Source organism: Channa argus, chromosome 24 (genome assembly GCF_033026475.1).
Source record: "Channa argus isolate prfri chromosome 24, Channa argus male v1.0, whole genome shotgun sequence".
NCBI classification, from domain to species: Eukaryota; Metazoa; Chordata; class Actinopteri; order Anabantiformes; family Channidae; genus Channa; species Channa argus.
The window spans coordinates 8,468,279-8,484,727 of NC_090220.1; the positions used below are offsets into that span (position 1 = coordinate 8,468,279).

A 16,449-nucleotide genomic window follows, 5' to 3' on the forward strand; every position below is an offset into this window, starting at 1 on the left:
GTTTTGTTTGTGGTTAGACTGCAGACCACATCAGACAAGACTGAGAGAAACCTGAGATTACATCATAGACTCAGTGCTGCTGTTAATGATAATCTTCAGTGTGAGAAATAAAACTACGCAGGATCATTCCTGTAATATTAATTGCTTCTTTGGCTTCGGATGCCAAGTATTAGCCTTAGTTTGTAAGCAATTGCAGATGTACCCCTGTTCATGAGCAACGGTCAATCTGGGACTAGTATTTGCGACCGTGATCTAAAAGTGACTTACTGTACACTCTGCAGCCTTAAGGCAAGACTACACAAACATTGTGATCTTTCTTCTTGCTGTAAACTACCTTGCAAATGTTTAATTATAGTAATTGGTTTGATTTAACAGTTTTAGAAGGTCATAACAAGCAAACATACTGTATACTGAAGCATGAGGTGTAAAGCAATGGAATTATTGTTTTTGTACCATGCTTGGTGTTTATTCGTTTTCAGTTTTTCAGTGATTCTGCAACATTAAGTGCATCATGGAATCTGCATTATGTTGATTTCAGGCATATCATTCATTTAGCACACAGCATTCGGAATTAAGAGCCATTATACTGCATTTTGAATCTTTGTTTTACAGCTTGTGACTGATTTGTGTGTGACAGAGAGCCATACTATGGATCCTGCACTATGCTGGGTTGAAAGGTTTTTATAATGTGAAGTCTGTACAGTGAAATGTTAATCCTGCCCTCTGGAAATCCCTTTTAACCCAAAATAAATCAATGTCTCTGCCTTTGATCACTACACACTGAAGAGCTCAAACAGACTGTGATAAGAGTGTCTTGATCAAGGCTAATTAAGCCAGCAGCAAAAACATGCTTTTCTTTTTCCCTGGGTTGAAGGACATTATTGCACCTTGAATTCAGCTTTTTCATCTCGTTTGCACTCTTTTGTTTTTGCATGTGGCAAAAAGGTAATAATGCTCTGGTGGTGGTGGTGGTGCAGGATGTGGCTGCCAATAACTGCTGGAGCCACTAGATACTTATGATGGCAAATTATCCCCTCAGGTGGGACCCTGTACCAGCCGGTTGCCATGGTGACACCACAAGGGCAAGTGTTAACGCAGGCGCTGCCACCAGGAACCATCCAGATCCAGAACTCACAGGTAAAAGCAGTTGAAGCCCCCCCGAGACACAGAAATGGAAAGTGTTTAGTCACATGATGTTTATTCCTTTGTGCGTTCTTATGAGGATCAACTGCAGCTCAAAGTCATGTAGGACATCCACTCAACACTAACTTATCTCACAGATCAGATTTAGTTTTTCCATTTACACACACACACACACACACACACACACACACACACACAGCAACATATTTTTTCTACTATTCAACAACATTCTGTCAAACAAGGTCTTCAGAAAGTGCCACACACATTAGGATGTGAAGAGATGTGAGTAAAGTACTGCGGGATCATTATGGGCAGGAAGTGTTATGACCACAAATGTTTTATCTTCTCTCCATGAAAGGCGATGGAACAGTCACCCCACATGAATGCCTGGAATTAGATTTTTTATGACACAAGGACACTTTTGTGGTTTTAATATTTCCTTTAGATTCTAGATCAGTTTTCACATCCAATGGATTTTTTCCCGCTCTCTGAGTGTATAGTTTTTGTGGAGATGAATGAGCTTCATAACCATGTCTATTATTAGTTACATTTTACTGACTGCATAGATACATAGTTCAGTTCTGGCCTACTATTCGTCCATCCACACAACTTTATACATTTTCTATAGTACCTACACAATCTATTCACCACCCTAGGAAGTTTGAATTTTTTTTATCAATGTTAACATTAATTTAAAAACTTAACAGAATCTTTTAAAAGTGATCTAATAAATTAATCCAATTAAAAAAAAAAGTTATCATGCTTTGATGAGACCAAAAATTAGCTTTTTGACCATCAGATTAGATGCGCCTTGGAGGAAACTAAATACTAAACATTAAAAACACAGTACTCATCTTCAGCAGGCAAGAGAAGTGTGACTTAAGAGTTGTTTTTGCAGCAAAACAACGACCAAGCATACAGCCAGAACTGCACAGAAATTGTTCATAGACAGCAAGGTTATTGTTCTGGACTGTCTCAAAGCCCAGGCCTCAAACAAGCTGAATTTGGAGCTGGACTTGAAAACTGCGGCCAAAGGTTTCCTGAAGCAAAAGGTGGTTACCGTTAGATTAAAAAAGTCACAAACAAATTGGTCAATAAAACTATAGCTATCAGTGTAAGGCTCATTATTCACAAAAAGTATTATTAAATATTACTCTGTTCAAAATAAATTACTCATTGCATTACTCGTTATTACTTTTGAAATGAGCAACATATCATCCATCATATATGCAGCCACAATCTTCGTTAGGCTGCTGTTGAGAATTTAAATTCAGTTTTAGTTGTTTAACCATTGAAGGGCTACAGCCATCCCCCACAGTTTCAGCAGGCTCATCTTTGTTGGGGTGAATGCATGAACTTTACATTTTTGAAATGTTTTAACAAATGTTTCAGTTGATTTAAAATTGTATTTTGCAGTGAAAATACATTTACAGTACCACTAACTGCAGAGAATTTACATGTTAAAATGAGCTTATCCCGACAAAAATAAAACTAATAGGACATTTCTAGCAACTAAATATAGAGACCTCAATTTTCCATGCCACTTTAGTGCTTATGGTGCTGTGTGATGATTGAAACAGTCTTTGCCATGGTGACAACAAAAGTAACATTGTAACAAGTTGTTTGTGGAGCGAGTAGCTGTACCATTACTGAAATTGTGTTTGTAACTTTACACAATTTGTTACTGGGGAAAATTACAGCAAGGCATTATTAAATCAAACAAAGACTATTAACGTGTTATGGTCCAACACAGACAGCTACTAAGGTAGACAGCCATGTTATATACAAACATGATTTTGTATTTAGACTCATCTGTCTCAAAATCAGGCAGGTAGAATCCAAATGCGGAGTCGGAACCAGGCAGGTAAAATGCAAGTAATAGTTTATTTAAACAAAAATGGGAGAAATAGGAGGTATTGTCTAAGCCCAGGCAGGAGTCAGCAATAAGCAGGAAATCCTAGACTAAATGTCCACAGGGAAAAAAAAGAACTGGAGAAGAAAAATTCAAAATAGAAACTCAAAGAAACACAAGAAACTCAAAGGGGGAAAAAGTAGGTAAACAAAGAAAAGGTGGCTGGTCAACTGATACTGTGAAGCACAGCAGACAAACAGAGACTCAGGCAAAGTGACAGATATTTCTGCTGCACAGACTAATTACAGATGAACAACAGGTGAGGTGGCGGAGAAATCAGGCAGAGTGAGGTCAGGTGTAAGTGTGCGTGTGTGCATGCGCAAACCAAAGCTCTCATTTAAAAATAAACCTTACGCAGAACGATGACATAATTTCTCAGCACAGTACATTTAAACGGTGTGATGTGTCAGAGTTTATTTAACACTTGCTTGAAGGATGCCTCAGTGTATCAAGACTCTCTGTCTGCAGAAGGCAGAAAGAGAGAGAGAACATTAAGCAAATGAACCCTTGTTAGGTCAGGACCTTTGTCTTTGTTCTGCTCCACAAACAATCTGATCTGCATTATTTGTGCTGACTTATTAAAAGTAGGGATCTACTTTTTCTCAAACTGATTAACTGTACGATTACTTACAGTACATTTGAGTACTTTCTGATACCAAGTACCTATACGAGTATTGAACTGTTTCCGGTATGACTTGCTGGACAGTAATATTCAGTACAGTAAACTAATGAGAGACACTGGCAGACACTATCCAAGTAGTAGTGGGGACACACCTGAAGACTAAGACTTTCAAGATTAGACACACTTAAACACTGTTTCCACCAGCTGCCATAGATTTCTGGAAGACTGAACATTTTGAAGTAGACAAATCTGCAGATTCCACAATAAATTTTTGGGTTCTTGTGCCAAACAAATGTGGTGGCAGCAAACATTTTATAAATGAGAAAAAATATAAAACAATTTAGAAAAAAGTTGGGTAAAGTTTGGGGAAAGCTGCTCTTACTGTAGCTCTCCCTTGGTTTATATTAAACTGGTTAAAGATAATCTTGATGAGAATCACTGCCCTGGCAAGTTTTAATATCCAGTTCCTGACAGAGCTTGCAGTCGGCTTTAGTTTACTTTGCTGTCACTTGGACTTCTTAAAACAGCTCCAAACCACAGACAGTTTCATCAAAGTGAAATAAACATGGTATTGAGTTTGGCATTGGAGAAGAGTACAAGTACAATTACACATGGTAAAGTAAAATCTTTAAATAAAAGACAAGTCCAAACATTAGACTGAGATATTACACCAAATGGTTAAATAATAGGCCGACACACTAGTGTTCCAGCCACAAAACATAGCTAAATTATTATTCAGGACTACATGTAAAAACTTTTACCTAAGATTCCATATTTCTTCTTTTTGTAGACATCACTCAGAAAAATATGACTGCTGAGACCTGTGCCTATAGATATAAATAAAAAGTGGGAGCGGGGGCATCTAGGTGGTGCTCTATGTGCAGCAGTGCTGGCCTGAAGAGGGATCAGTTGTAGGAAGGTCATTCCGTGCTTGACAGTTAAAGGAGGCCTCAGTGAATAGCCGTGACCCAGCTGAGGCAGAGTGCTACATGCAGGCTGGGAATTGAACACAGAGAAGCTCTGAGTAATCACACTCTCAAGCTCAGTGCCACCAATTAATTCAACCTCGCTTTTCCCCCCTGGAACATTGAAGGGGGGGGGTAGGACAAGCAGAAGAGTTATCAATGTCACCCCCAGCTGTAACTGTAATGAGCCTTGTTTTGTGTGGGGAATATCAGGGCAGATCTGAGTGTGTCTGTATGTGTATTTTAAGGGTTTTGTGTGGGTTAAGGGGGCTTCTGCATATATAAGTGCATATAAAGTATTTTTTTCAACACAGCTCTCTGTACTTCTTCTATATGTTCTGTATAAAATGAATCAGTTCTTTAGCAGCACTCTGACCATTCAGCAGCTACACAGCCTAGAGGGGGGACACTCAAAGCGAGTTGGATGGAACCAGTTAGTACCCAGAGGTTTTGGGTTGGGTTTGAACAGAAATTTACAAATTATGTTTTGCTTGGGAGCAGCACAGCGGTGAAGTGCTTAGACCTGCCACCTCACTGGTAGAAGGTCCCTGGTTCAAATCCCTGGCTGACTGCGACCTTTCTGTGAGTAGTTTTGCGGGGGGGTTTTTTGTGTTTCCTCCGGGTACTCTGGTTTTCTCCCACAGTCCAAAGACATGCAAGTTACGCTAATTGGTGAATCTAAATTAGGTGTAAATGTGACCGTGAATGGGCGTCCTGTCTGTGTATGTCTCTCTGTGTTGGTCCTGAGATAGACTGGAGACTTGTCCATGGTGTACACTGCCTTTTGTCCAGTGATAGATGGTATAGGCTCCAGCCCTTCACGACCCTAAACATGATAAGCAGTTAGAGATAATGGATGGATCAAACTGTGCTGCACGGTGTATTCTGACACCTGTAGATTATGTCCACCAGCATGAAATTCTTTCCATGCTGACCCCTGTGCACCACATCAAAACCACCAGGTGGGTTTAATGAATGACCCTAACCTGTAAGTTAGCCCAAAATGAATCAGTCAAACCGAACAGGCTAACATCACACCTACCTTGTTTAGTTTGATTTAACTGAACTCCAGTTTGTTTTCCTCCTTGGTGCAGTTTGTTTGGTTAGGCCTAAGCATAGACATTGAATGTGATGTGGACAAAAATGACCATGCCTAAAACCTTAATGTGGTCTTAAACAAACCCTGCAACTGTTTGCGTGTGATGATTATGTAAACTAAGCTCAACCTGGTCAAAATGAGTATATTTTAGCTTAAGAGCCAGTTGACAGCACATTCTCTTTACAAGGTTTCAGGGAGGGTTGTCTTTGCAACATAATTGTCTAAGTGCATTTAGCACCTGTTGCAGAGTTTTGCATGAGATACTGTTTCACCCAGGTAATTGCCACGATTGTGGCATTGTTGCAGAGCAGCGTTTCGTTCACAGGGTCTTCTTCCTATGTTCTATGTTCAGATCTATTCTCACATGGCTTCATGCTTTTGGGTTGTCACTTGGATCTTTGTTTGTGTTAAAGGAACCTGAACCAAGTAAAAACAAACCAACTTTAAAAACTGTTTTTTTGCTTCTAATTTGAGTAAACCAAAGTTTGAAAACAACCTTAAACTATGAGCAGGGCACAACCAGCAGCCTTCAGCCTTTGTTTCGATAACTAGAGTTATCTACAGGACGTGTAAAGTACAACAAAGACAGTATAATGAAGTCAGAGGCATAAAATAAGAGTGAATTGCAGCTATTTGAATCTGAACACAGTGGTCCAGATTTGAAGCCATGCAACACTGGAATGATTTGTTCAAGCTGTTGGACTTCAGATGTATCTGAAAATTTAGACAATATTTTGAAAACTAAGCAACTGATTTGATGCAATTACGATGACTTCAGCTGTGCTCAAACCTAATCTAACTGCAGGAAATTAAATGAACCTAGGCACTGACTAATCTTTTACAATGGGCAGATATGAGGGCTAACCAAGTCTTTTTAAAACTGCTGTGTACAACTCTACATCATCAGCATAGAATGACAAGTTCCAAAATAGATCCTTGAGAAACCTTCAGATCACTGGACCAGAACCACACATTTTATCTATATGTAATGGATGAAAAAAATGTGTTATTCAGAACAAAATCTCGATTAAGCTCGACTGTACTATATTCTACATATATGAGAGAATTAGTATGTGGGTGACATGTTGGAAAGTAAAGAAATGTCTGCTTAAGCAGGGAAGACAGTATTGATGGGTGGGCATGTTTTGTGCCTAAACCTAACCACATACAGCTAAGAAGCTTGTTGCTTTCTTTTGTAACTGTGACAATGGTCGGATGCACCAAGTCACATAATAAGAACCTACTCAACCTACTAGGAGGAAAAAGGTCACGTACTGAACCACAATTATAGGTATAGAACTAATAACAGCTCATTGAATAGTTTTTTTTCCATTTACGTTGTCCAAGACTCAAGGAAGAGCTTTCACCGACCGCACAGTAGTTGGTTCCTCCCACAGCAAGCCACTGTACCTCACCTTAGTTGCTTCCAGTGAGTGTTAACCCTCTGCCTACCACGTCCCCCGTCGGTGTGTTTGTGTGATTGTGAGTGCGAATGGGTGAATGAGAAGCAGTGTAAAGTGCTTTGAGTACCAGTAGGTAGAAAAGCGCTATATAAGTGCAGAACATTTAACATTTAAATTAATAAAGTCACTTATACACAAGTTTTCAAAGATTTTACAAATAAAGCATAACTTTGAGATGGGTTCATAACTCTGGGGATTTTATTTAATTTTTTAAGTGGTTGAGTTGGGGAAATTATCTTTTTTCACATTTACATATCAGACATATAAAGTTGTATATGTTTTTGAACATATGTGGCTTGGGAATCTTAAAGAAGAATACAGCTGCCATGAGGATGGAGAAATGAGATACTCACCATGCCAACAACAAGACCCAAATAAAATAACTTAGTCCAACTTTCAATATTTTTCTCACTTCAGCTGTAAATAAATATTTTAAAAGCACCAGCATGCTTTTGCTTTAATTAAGTTTCATTAAGTTAAAGATTTTACAGCTTTTAACAGCTGGCTAAGGAGATTCCTCAGACAGAAAGAAATACTGAATATTTTGAAGATGCCATAGTGACTATTTCTTGCAGTGGTGTAGTTTATGTTGAAATTAGTAAAATAATCTACACTATGTTGTGTGTGTGTGTTAATAGTTTGTTTTACAGAACCAAGCTTTGTGACACAGCTTTAAACTTAATCAGCACAACACTTGTTAATAGGATGCAATCATGGTTTAGGCCTTATTATAAAATATATTGATGGCTCTTAAACTTATCTTTTCACTCTTTGCAGTTTTACCTTTCTCTAGAACATCCAGACCCTTTTCTAATGCAACAGTGACTCTAATCAGAGAAGTCCCCCCTAAATGTCCTCACAAGAGTAATAGACTAAAAAGAGTAAGTCCACACAAGTGTGGCTCTGCTGCACTGAAAAACATGGACTCACACACATACATCCATATCCATATGTACCCTGCAGGCTGTCAAAGATTGTCAATACTCTGAAAGCATCTCATACCTTCAGCACTCACACTCCAAACAATAACATCTGAATAATGATTTCTCACTGAACACAAAGACAGGCTTAGGTCAACACAACTGAAGAGCGAAGCTAAACACAGTCTCACTTTGTACCAGCTGCTCTCTAATTCAGCACCAAGCTGTGAAATCCAAACTTTTGACCAGCAAACTTGTCCGGCTCCTGCAGTCTTTAAACTTCTCATTGAGGCGCTAAACAGACTGACCCTCTTGTGTTTCTACGTAGTCAAGAGGGCTGCTTTTTTTTTACATTTTAAGTATCATTATTCAAACTCAGTTACCATGGTGACACTTGAGGAGGTATTTCTGCCTTGCCACAGAAAAAAAGATAGGTAATTGGTAGTCTCCCTTTGTTTCCGTGGCAACAATAACTAAGCCTTACCATCCCTCCTTTTTTTTTTTTTTTTTTCATTTTCTTGTCTTCCTTTCTCTTTCTATTCCTGGTTTCTATTGTGAAGGTAAATGTGGACTTGTCATCCCTGTTGGACAGCGAAGACAAGAAGTCTAAGAATAAGAGGGGTGTCCTGCCCAAACATGCCACCAACATCATGCGCTCCTGGCTCTTTCAGCATCTTATGGTGAGGCAGAATGTGTGTGTGGGTGAAATCTGAAATGGTCAGATTTGGTAGTATTTATGGAAGTACAAGATACAGAAGTAGAGAGGGAAGGAAGGTACTTCAACTAGTTGAACTACGACATTTGAGCATCTAATATGAGAAGTCAAAATCAGTGAGGGGGTATTATGTGATAAATTTAAGCTACTAAAGAAAGAAACAGCTCGAACACTAAGACTTTCTTCCTTCTTTCAGCACCCTTACCCTACAGAAGATGAGAAAAGGCAGATTGCAGCACAAACAAGTCTAACCCTTTTGCAAGTGAACAACTGGTAAGATGATGTATTCCTGCAAGACAAATGCCAGTCTCAGAGCCACAAAATCCTCATGTGCATGTGTTAACAGAACATCACTTTCTAACAAAATATGAACAGAGGTTTTGCTTAAGTTGGACTTGTACTGGAGCTCCCTTGAACATTACTGGCACCATGACGCCATCTCGTGGTCTGATGTATATAGTACATATGAAACCTCTTTTTTTTAAATATTTGTTTTGGTGGAAAGAGATTTGTTTGTAAATAGAAGAGACTTGAAATTATTTTAAACTACCCTGTTCCATCATACAGTATTTTATCTACAAATATGTTTAATAATCTCAATCTCTATCCCCCAGACTACTTCCAGCCTTCTCAATCTATGTCTGTGTCCCATGTTTCCCTCGCCCTCCCAGGTTCATCAATGCACGTCGGCGTATCCTCCAGCCAATGTTGGATGCCAGCAACCCAGATCCAGCTCCTAAAGCGAAGAAGATGAAGTCGCAGCACCGTCCCACACAGCGCTTCTGGCCAGACTCCATCGTGGCTGGAGTTCTGCAGACGCACAGATCTCAAACAGGAAACAACTCAGACAGTATGCCAAAACTAAAATTTTCCAAGAAATAAACACAAACATACCAACCGTTTTTTTTCTCTACACTGGGTTTCTAATTTTGCTTGGCAATTAAACTCATGCATGCTTATTAATTTAGCCTGCCTATTAAGATCTTTACCACAAGGGGTCACTGTTGACACTTGCATTCTTTGAATTGGTAAAATACTACCAAACTGCTTACATTTATTTAGCTGTTTGGTAAGCTCTACATACATTATCATTGATAAAACAGAGCTCTGTGTGTCATCTGACAGCAGTGTTTGGTTTTAAACAAATTTTACTGAACAACTTTAAGGGCACAAGCATCTAAAACTCACAATTAAGGCTCAGCTTCTAGGCAGCATGTCATTTACAAATAAATTGTTTATTATTATAGGAAAAGTCAAAAAGCCCAACTTCATACATTCTGATATATGATCAGACACCTGCAAATCAACTATTATTATTTTCTTTTTACTGTCTCAAACATTTATCATTTGCTTTATTAATTATAATTAGCTACAGAATCAAACATTATGTTCATGGAATGTACTTAAAAAAGGTCTGCATACATATGCACTACACCTAAATTAGAGATTTAGAGAACTGTAAATTAAGTGCATGTATAATTCAAACTTAATTAACTAGGGTTCCCCTAATGCCATTAAAACTCCTGTTTCCATGGATACAGTATAACACATAAGAATTATGTATAGCAAAGTCACAGAGGTAAAACTCAACATGCATTAGAGTTTTACGTGTCTTCTCAAGAAATTTTGGTGTAAAGTCACATAGAAATATAGGACACACCACTTTCTTTCAATTGTGTCTTTACCAAATTGTTCCCAACTGGAGCTTCCTTGGAGCAGACCTATCAGATTTAGAATATACAAATAAATATATTTTTTAGAACCACTTATATGATTCCAACTATGACAAATCCTAAGCCCTCTTTATTTTCCTGCCTGCCCACAGACACACTGAGTATGGACAGCCTCCAGTCGCTGTCCTCAGACTCAGCAACCCTGGCCATGCAGCAAGCCATGCTGGGAGCCGACGACTCCATGGATGGCACCGAGGAGGAAGAAGAAGAGGAGGAGGAGGAAGAGGAAGAGGGAATGGAAGAGGAAGAGGAAGAGGATGACGGGGAGGAGGAAAATCACAGGGGCCGTCAAATGACAAATGTAGGAGGTGGAAGGAGAGACCTGAGCATGGAGCACAGTGAGGACCTGGAATAGAGGAGGACTACATGAAGTTTGACCTCACTTTTTCACTTACTACAGCCTCATTCAAACTCAAATAGGACGGCTTTAATGCTGTGTAGCTCTTTAGAGCAGTTAAGGGCGTATTAGATTTCCTCCCGATCTATCAGAGACTCTCCTGCAGAGCCTAATTAGACACAATGACCATCATGATTATAGACAATGAATAATATGTTATTTCATTTTATTACAATCTGTTTTCATGCAGTGAGCTCCAGGAATATTTGGATAGTAGCACATTTTTAAATTCTATAGCTCTTGTTATTTATGGAAAGAAATGGCACAGAAACTAAAATCTTACCAACAGTTTAAATCATTGTCCCACAGTTTGCTGACGTGACTGCTGGATAGGAGAATGAGGGTGTGGAATAGTTGCACATGCATCCAAATCTACAAATCTTTGCACAGTGACAATTTTGGACTGTATGTGTAAAAAACAACTTAATTGAATGTTCAAATATTTTGGCAACTTGACATAAGTTACTGTGGAAAAAATATTAGGCCACCTTAAAAAACGTCTATGGGAGTTGAAAGGTAGAATTCTGAGTTTAAAGAGATTATTGAGACAAAATAAAGTAGAATTTTGAGGTCAGGTAAGAGAGAAAAATGTTTTTTTCTTTTTTTAATGGTGGCCTTAGTCCTTTTCCAGAAGTCAAAGAAAAGGGCTGCAGCTTTTTCCTCTTTTCTGTTCACGTCATATGACTGAGAGTACAAAATAGCTAATAGCAGTCCACTAACTTTGCAGTTAATGTGTCATTTCACTTCCTAAAATAAAAGTGAGGAGGAAAAAGAAAGTAGAAATAAAGAGAAAAAAAAAGGTGCAATACTGTCCAGATCTTTGCAGAAGCGACTGTTGGCTCCCACTGCTGGGACATCATCCACGCCTTTTTAAATGACTCATAGGTTCTCAGGTTGAACAACACTCTCATTTGACATGTTTCTTCCTCATGAGTGAAACACTTGACTCATTGCTGCAGCAAATTCTTTCTAGCATGACTTTTGAAACTCTATTTTTGTCCTCTCCCATGAGCAAAAAACCTGTAGTAAACCAGTGTATACTGACTGCACATGTAGTATGTACAGTATATTGGATTTTTCATATGTTTGCATTCTGGTGTTGAAAGTTTGCACATTTATTCTTTTTTTTCTTTTTCTTTTTTGCATGGCCTCAGAAGGTAGCTAAAAGGACAATGTGAGAACTTTATCTGCATACACTACAGATTTTTTAGCTTTCTGTGTAAGGCTGTTAAAATAGCTGGTGGCCTTGCACGTACTTGACTTCGACCATCAACTCTTACACAAACGCCTTTGTATTTTTGTGACCGTGAACTATTCTTTCACAGTAGGAACATGGCAAGCCCTGCTGCCAAATGCCATCACAGATTATCCCACTCACATCTAAGCATCAAATGAAATCACACGCCAATAACTATGGAATCCCTGACCGACAGAGCCAGTGTCATTTACTGACTTCACTTTTCAAGGAAGAAGACAATTTTGAGGAAAACGAGAAAGAGAGGTTAAGAAAAACGAAATAAACTCAGCAGTAACATCTCTTTCCATTTTATGTGAAGGATTTTGAAGAAACTGTGAAACATTTTCAGCTCTCTGTTTTGTACTAAACAACACCCAAATGGAGTCACTTGTTTTTAATGTGAAGATGTCTAGAAAAAGAAAAAACTGTTATATTGAATGTTTTGATTGTTCATTGTGAAGTACGTTGCTCATTAATATTCTTTTCTTGATTGTTTTTTTTATTAATATTAAATGGATCTTCCAGAGGAAGTGACAGACAATAGGAAATATTTCTATTTCATTTGTACACTTTGTTGTCATAATCTATTGTGTTTCAATAGACCAATTTTAATAATTAAAACATGTGAAGGTACTTATTTTGACTTGGTGACCTGAACGTTCTGAATATTTTTAATCATAAAAACACATCTCGAGACAAAGGTGGCAAGTAATTACAGTATATTTACCCAATTTTGAGTAACAATCAAATACTTTAATGTCATGTTACCTTTACTCAGCTGCCATTTGTAAGGAAATAATGTGATTTTATCTTCTTCTTCTTATAGAACATTTGATTTTTAAGCAAGTAATTGTACTTTTACTTGAGTGTTGAGTTTGTGTACTTCTACCAGCTCAATTCACAGGAAGTAGGCAGTTGATTTATAATGTTAGAAAAAAACTGAGCACAACAAAACTTGAAACAATTAACTTAAGCATTGTTCCCTGCTACACATATGTAAGCCAGTATTAGAACAGAGCTGTGTGTGTGTGTGAGACACTTTCAAGCCCTTCTTCATTGTAACATATTTCCAAATTACAGAGTTAGCAGTCTAAATATTGGTTTAACTTCCCACATGTTCCTGTCACATGGGTAGTGTCCCACCCACGGGTTAGCACTCTAGCCTGTGATTTAACTTTCTGGAAGACGCCCACCCAAACACACTCCCACCTTTTCAGTCAGCTTCCATAAAAGAACCCAACAGAGCGTTTTGACTACAGGGTTTCAACTTTTGAAATGTGAATTCTGCTCTGTAGGAGCAAATGCTAATCACTGCTGTGGGTGTTTGCTGCACGAGCCACATTGTATTTTTTAAATTTTGCACACAGCCTGTACGCTTGAGCATAATTGCATTCCTGCATTGTTTTGTGCCCCACTAAAAAAGGTCAAACTTTAATTGCAGCAACACTTATTAAATATCTGCTTTTGTGTATACTTTTCTGCTCCTTCAGCCACATTTCCTGGGAGGAGGAATATGAATTGCAGTGGCCACGCAGGGTTTTAAATATTAGGCGTAGGCAACGTGCAATGAGGTGATTGGGCACTTGATACAGCTGAAGTTGGCTCCAGAGTTCTCATATGTGGGAGGGAAATCACCCATATTTACAAATGCGGTCAATTAAAAAGAACTTGTTTGAAACTATGGGTATCACAACAGTTCTGTAATTATTCCACACAGGCGTTTCTGTACAGCAGGTCAGGTGGGCAGAGTAGCCAGTGGTCCTGTCTAAACTGTAAGAGCACCAGTTGGAGATCAAGCAGGATAAAAGGTAAATAAAATAATCCACCCCATACTGTAGCCAATGTAGGCGTTTAAATCTATCATGGGATGGCATTAACTTTAGCAAGAGCGCTGGCCACAAATCATTTACCGGTGTAATTTTTTTATTTACCCCAAAGTCCAGCTGTTGCAGTTGTTCACCTCCTGCTAGCAGGGTTCAGGCTTTAATGAACACAGTACTTTATAAGACAGGAATGGTGTGCTTTAATAATTATTTTCATACATGTGATCATGTAAAAATAGGACATTAAATAAATGATGAGGTAACTTTGGTCATGCATCCTTGAAAGGTCACAGGTGACAGGTCACTTAGAAAACTGAAATCCAGGTATTTGTATGTGGAAAAATGTTGATATAGTGATGAAGCCAAAACGGGGGGGGGGGACATAAAAAGATAAGATGGCCTCCACACAATACTACATCAGTCAGGTAGGTGGTAAATGGTAAACGGCAACTTATATAGCGCTTTTATCCAAAGCGTTTTACAATGTTGCTTCTTATTCACCCACTCACACACAGATTCACACACCAATGGCAGCGGCTGCCCTGCAAGGTGCTCACCTGAACTTGGGGTTTAGTGTCTTGCCCAAGGACACTTCGACACATAGCCACATAGACCGGGGATCGACGGCCTTACTCACTGAGCTACAGCTGAGGTAGGTGCTGTGTTAGCCTTATATCTCTTTACCTTATTTCATCGTTCTTGAACATATCAATCTCTGTGCAGGACGAATGAGTCTCCGCCAATAAAACCATCTGGTAGTCCAAGCACCTCACAAAAGACACCAAAGCAAACCTCTTCAAGTCAGTGACCCCACAATGGTGGAACGAGCTAACAAAGTCTGATGCCTCTGCAGCCTCTCTCACAGTATTCAAAAAACTGCTGTAAACAGAAATCTACCACAAATTCTGTTCTTTCTTGCACTTGCATCTCATGAAAACAGAAGTTAAAGTGTCCTAGAGCAAGACACTGAACCCCAACTTACTTGCTCCCAGTACATAGCAGCTCCCCCATTGGTTTGTGATTGTGAGTGAAAATGGGTGAATGAGAAGCAGTTAAAAGGGCTTTGAGTGCCAATAGGTAGAAAATGGCTATATAAGTGCAGAACATTTACCATTTACTTGCACTTATGAGAATCAGTGTCTCAAGTGTGTCAACATCTCATACCAAAATTACAGTTCTGCATGGACTGATAAGGAGACAGATAGGACAGTGTTGGGGAACCTCTCAGGGTGGCATCCTCCACTTTCTTCCTTATATGTCTCTTTTGTTAATTTGCATCTCTTTGTGGTATCACTAAATACTTCTGCTGACCCTTGAGCACCATGACATTAAAACCACCAGCTAGTGTTAATGTGGTGACTTGTGTATTTCCTGCAGAGTTTTGGTTCCCTTAATGTCTCCAGCATAAAGATTTGTTATTCTAGTCTGACACTAAATATTTATTGCCAACATCACAGTGCAACACACAGGCAAATGGCAAATAGGGCAAAAAGCTTGAAACTCGACTTTCATGTATCAGGTGGACAGTTAGGGATGCTGACTGAATGCTGTTGAATCAAATCAGATGTTATTCATTCAGTAAAGCCAACTCCCAAATCTCAAATTTGCCAGAGTTTGCTACAGACTGGACAAGAAAATGAAAACTTCCTTTTTGTTAACACTGGGCTGAGGACCAGGAACCTTTTGTGGAGCTAAGTTCTTCTGCCTGTGTTTTCATCACAGGAACCAGGCTTTAAAATTAGTTCTGGGAAATAGTTCTAACATGAGGTTCAGGTCAGCCATGACCCAGAATTGGGGCTGTGCAAGTGGGTTGTTTATTTTGCTTGCTACAAAAAGCAGTAACTTCCATTTATATTATAGCTGCAGTGATTTTTTATATATGAATACACTTAGTAAGGAATGAGTGTCAGAAATGGAGCGGGTTCGGAAATTGGGAGGCAACCTTGTTTAAGCTTCCAGGGGCTTTGGCCTTGCTGTGGGAAACGCTGTTACAATACACCAGAGGAACTTTTAATCCTGGAGAAGAAGACTTTCTGATCAAACTGAACTAATTACACCCCCTTAGACCCTCTAGGTAAAAAACCCTGTTATAACCTGTTTTTAAGCTACTAACTGAAAGTCAAGGCATACAAATGAGTTTTAAATTTGGATTGAAAAACCTCTACTAAGTCAGACTGCATGATGCCAGCAGGCAAGTTATTCCAGAAGAACAGGACATGATAGGAAAAGACCCTGCAGCCAACTTTTTTTTTTCTTTAACCTCTGAAGACAGACAGGAGACCTGCATTCTGAGAATGGAGAGCACAGGATCAGGAATATATGGTTTAAAAAGATCAGAAAAGGTATGAGGGAGTCCTGACATTCACAGTGAGCCAATAAAAAGAAGTTAAGACTGTGATGTGGTCCAATTATCTGGATAA

General features: G+C 38.9%; 1 protein-coding gene across 1 annotated transcript in view; it reads left to right on the plus strand.

Annotated features, from left to right (window-relative positions):
• pknox2 (pbx/knotted 1 homeobox 2) overlaps positions 1–16,449 on the plus strand; it is an 89,734-nt gene that overhangs the window by 65,324 nt on the left and 7,961 nt on the right. Inside the window, exons 7-11 of the mRNA XM_067494913.1 lie at positions 1,040–1,137; positions 8,685–8,804; positions 9,036–9,112; positions 9,511–9,689; positions 10,665–10,926. Of these exons, the coding sequence (XP_067351014.1) occupies positions 1,040–1,137; positions 8,685–8,804; positions 9,036–9,112; positions 9,511–9,689; positions 10,665–10,926 (736 nt within the window). The remainder of the gene's footprint in view (positions 1–1,039; positions 1,138–8,684; positions 8,805–9,035; positions 9,113–9,510; positions 9,690–10,664; positions 10,927–16,449) is intronic.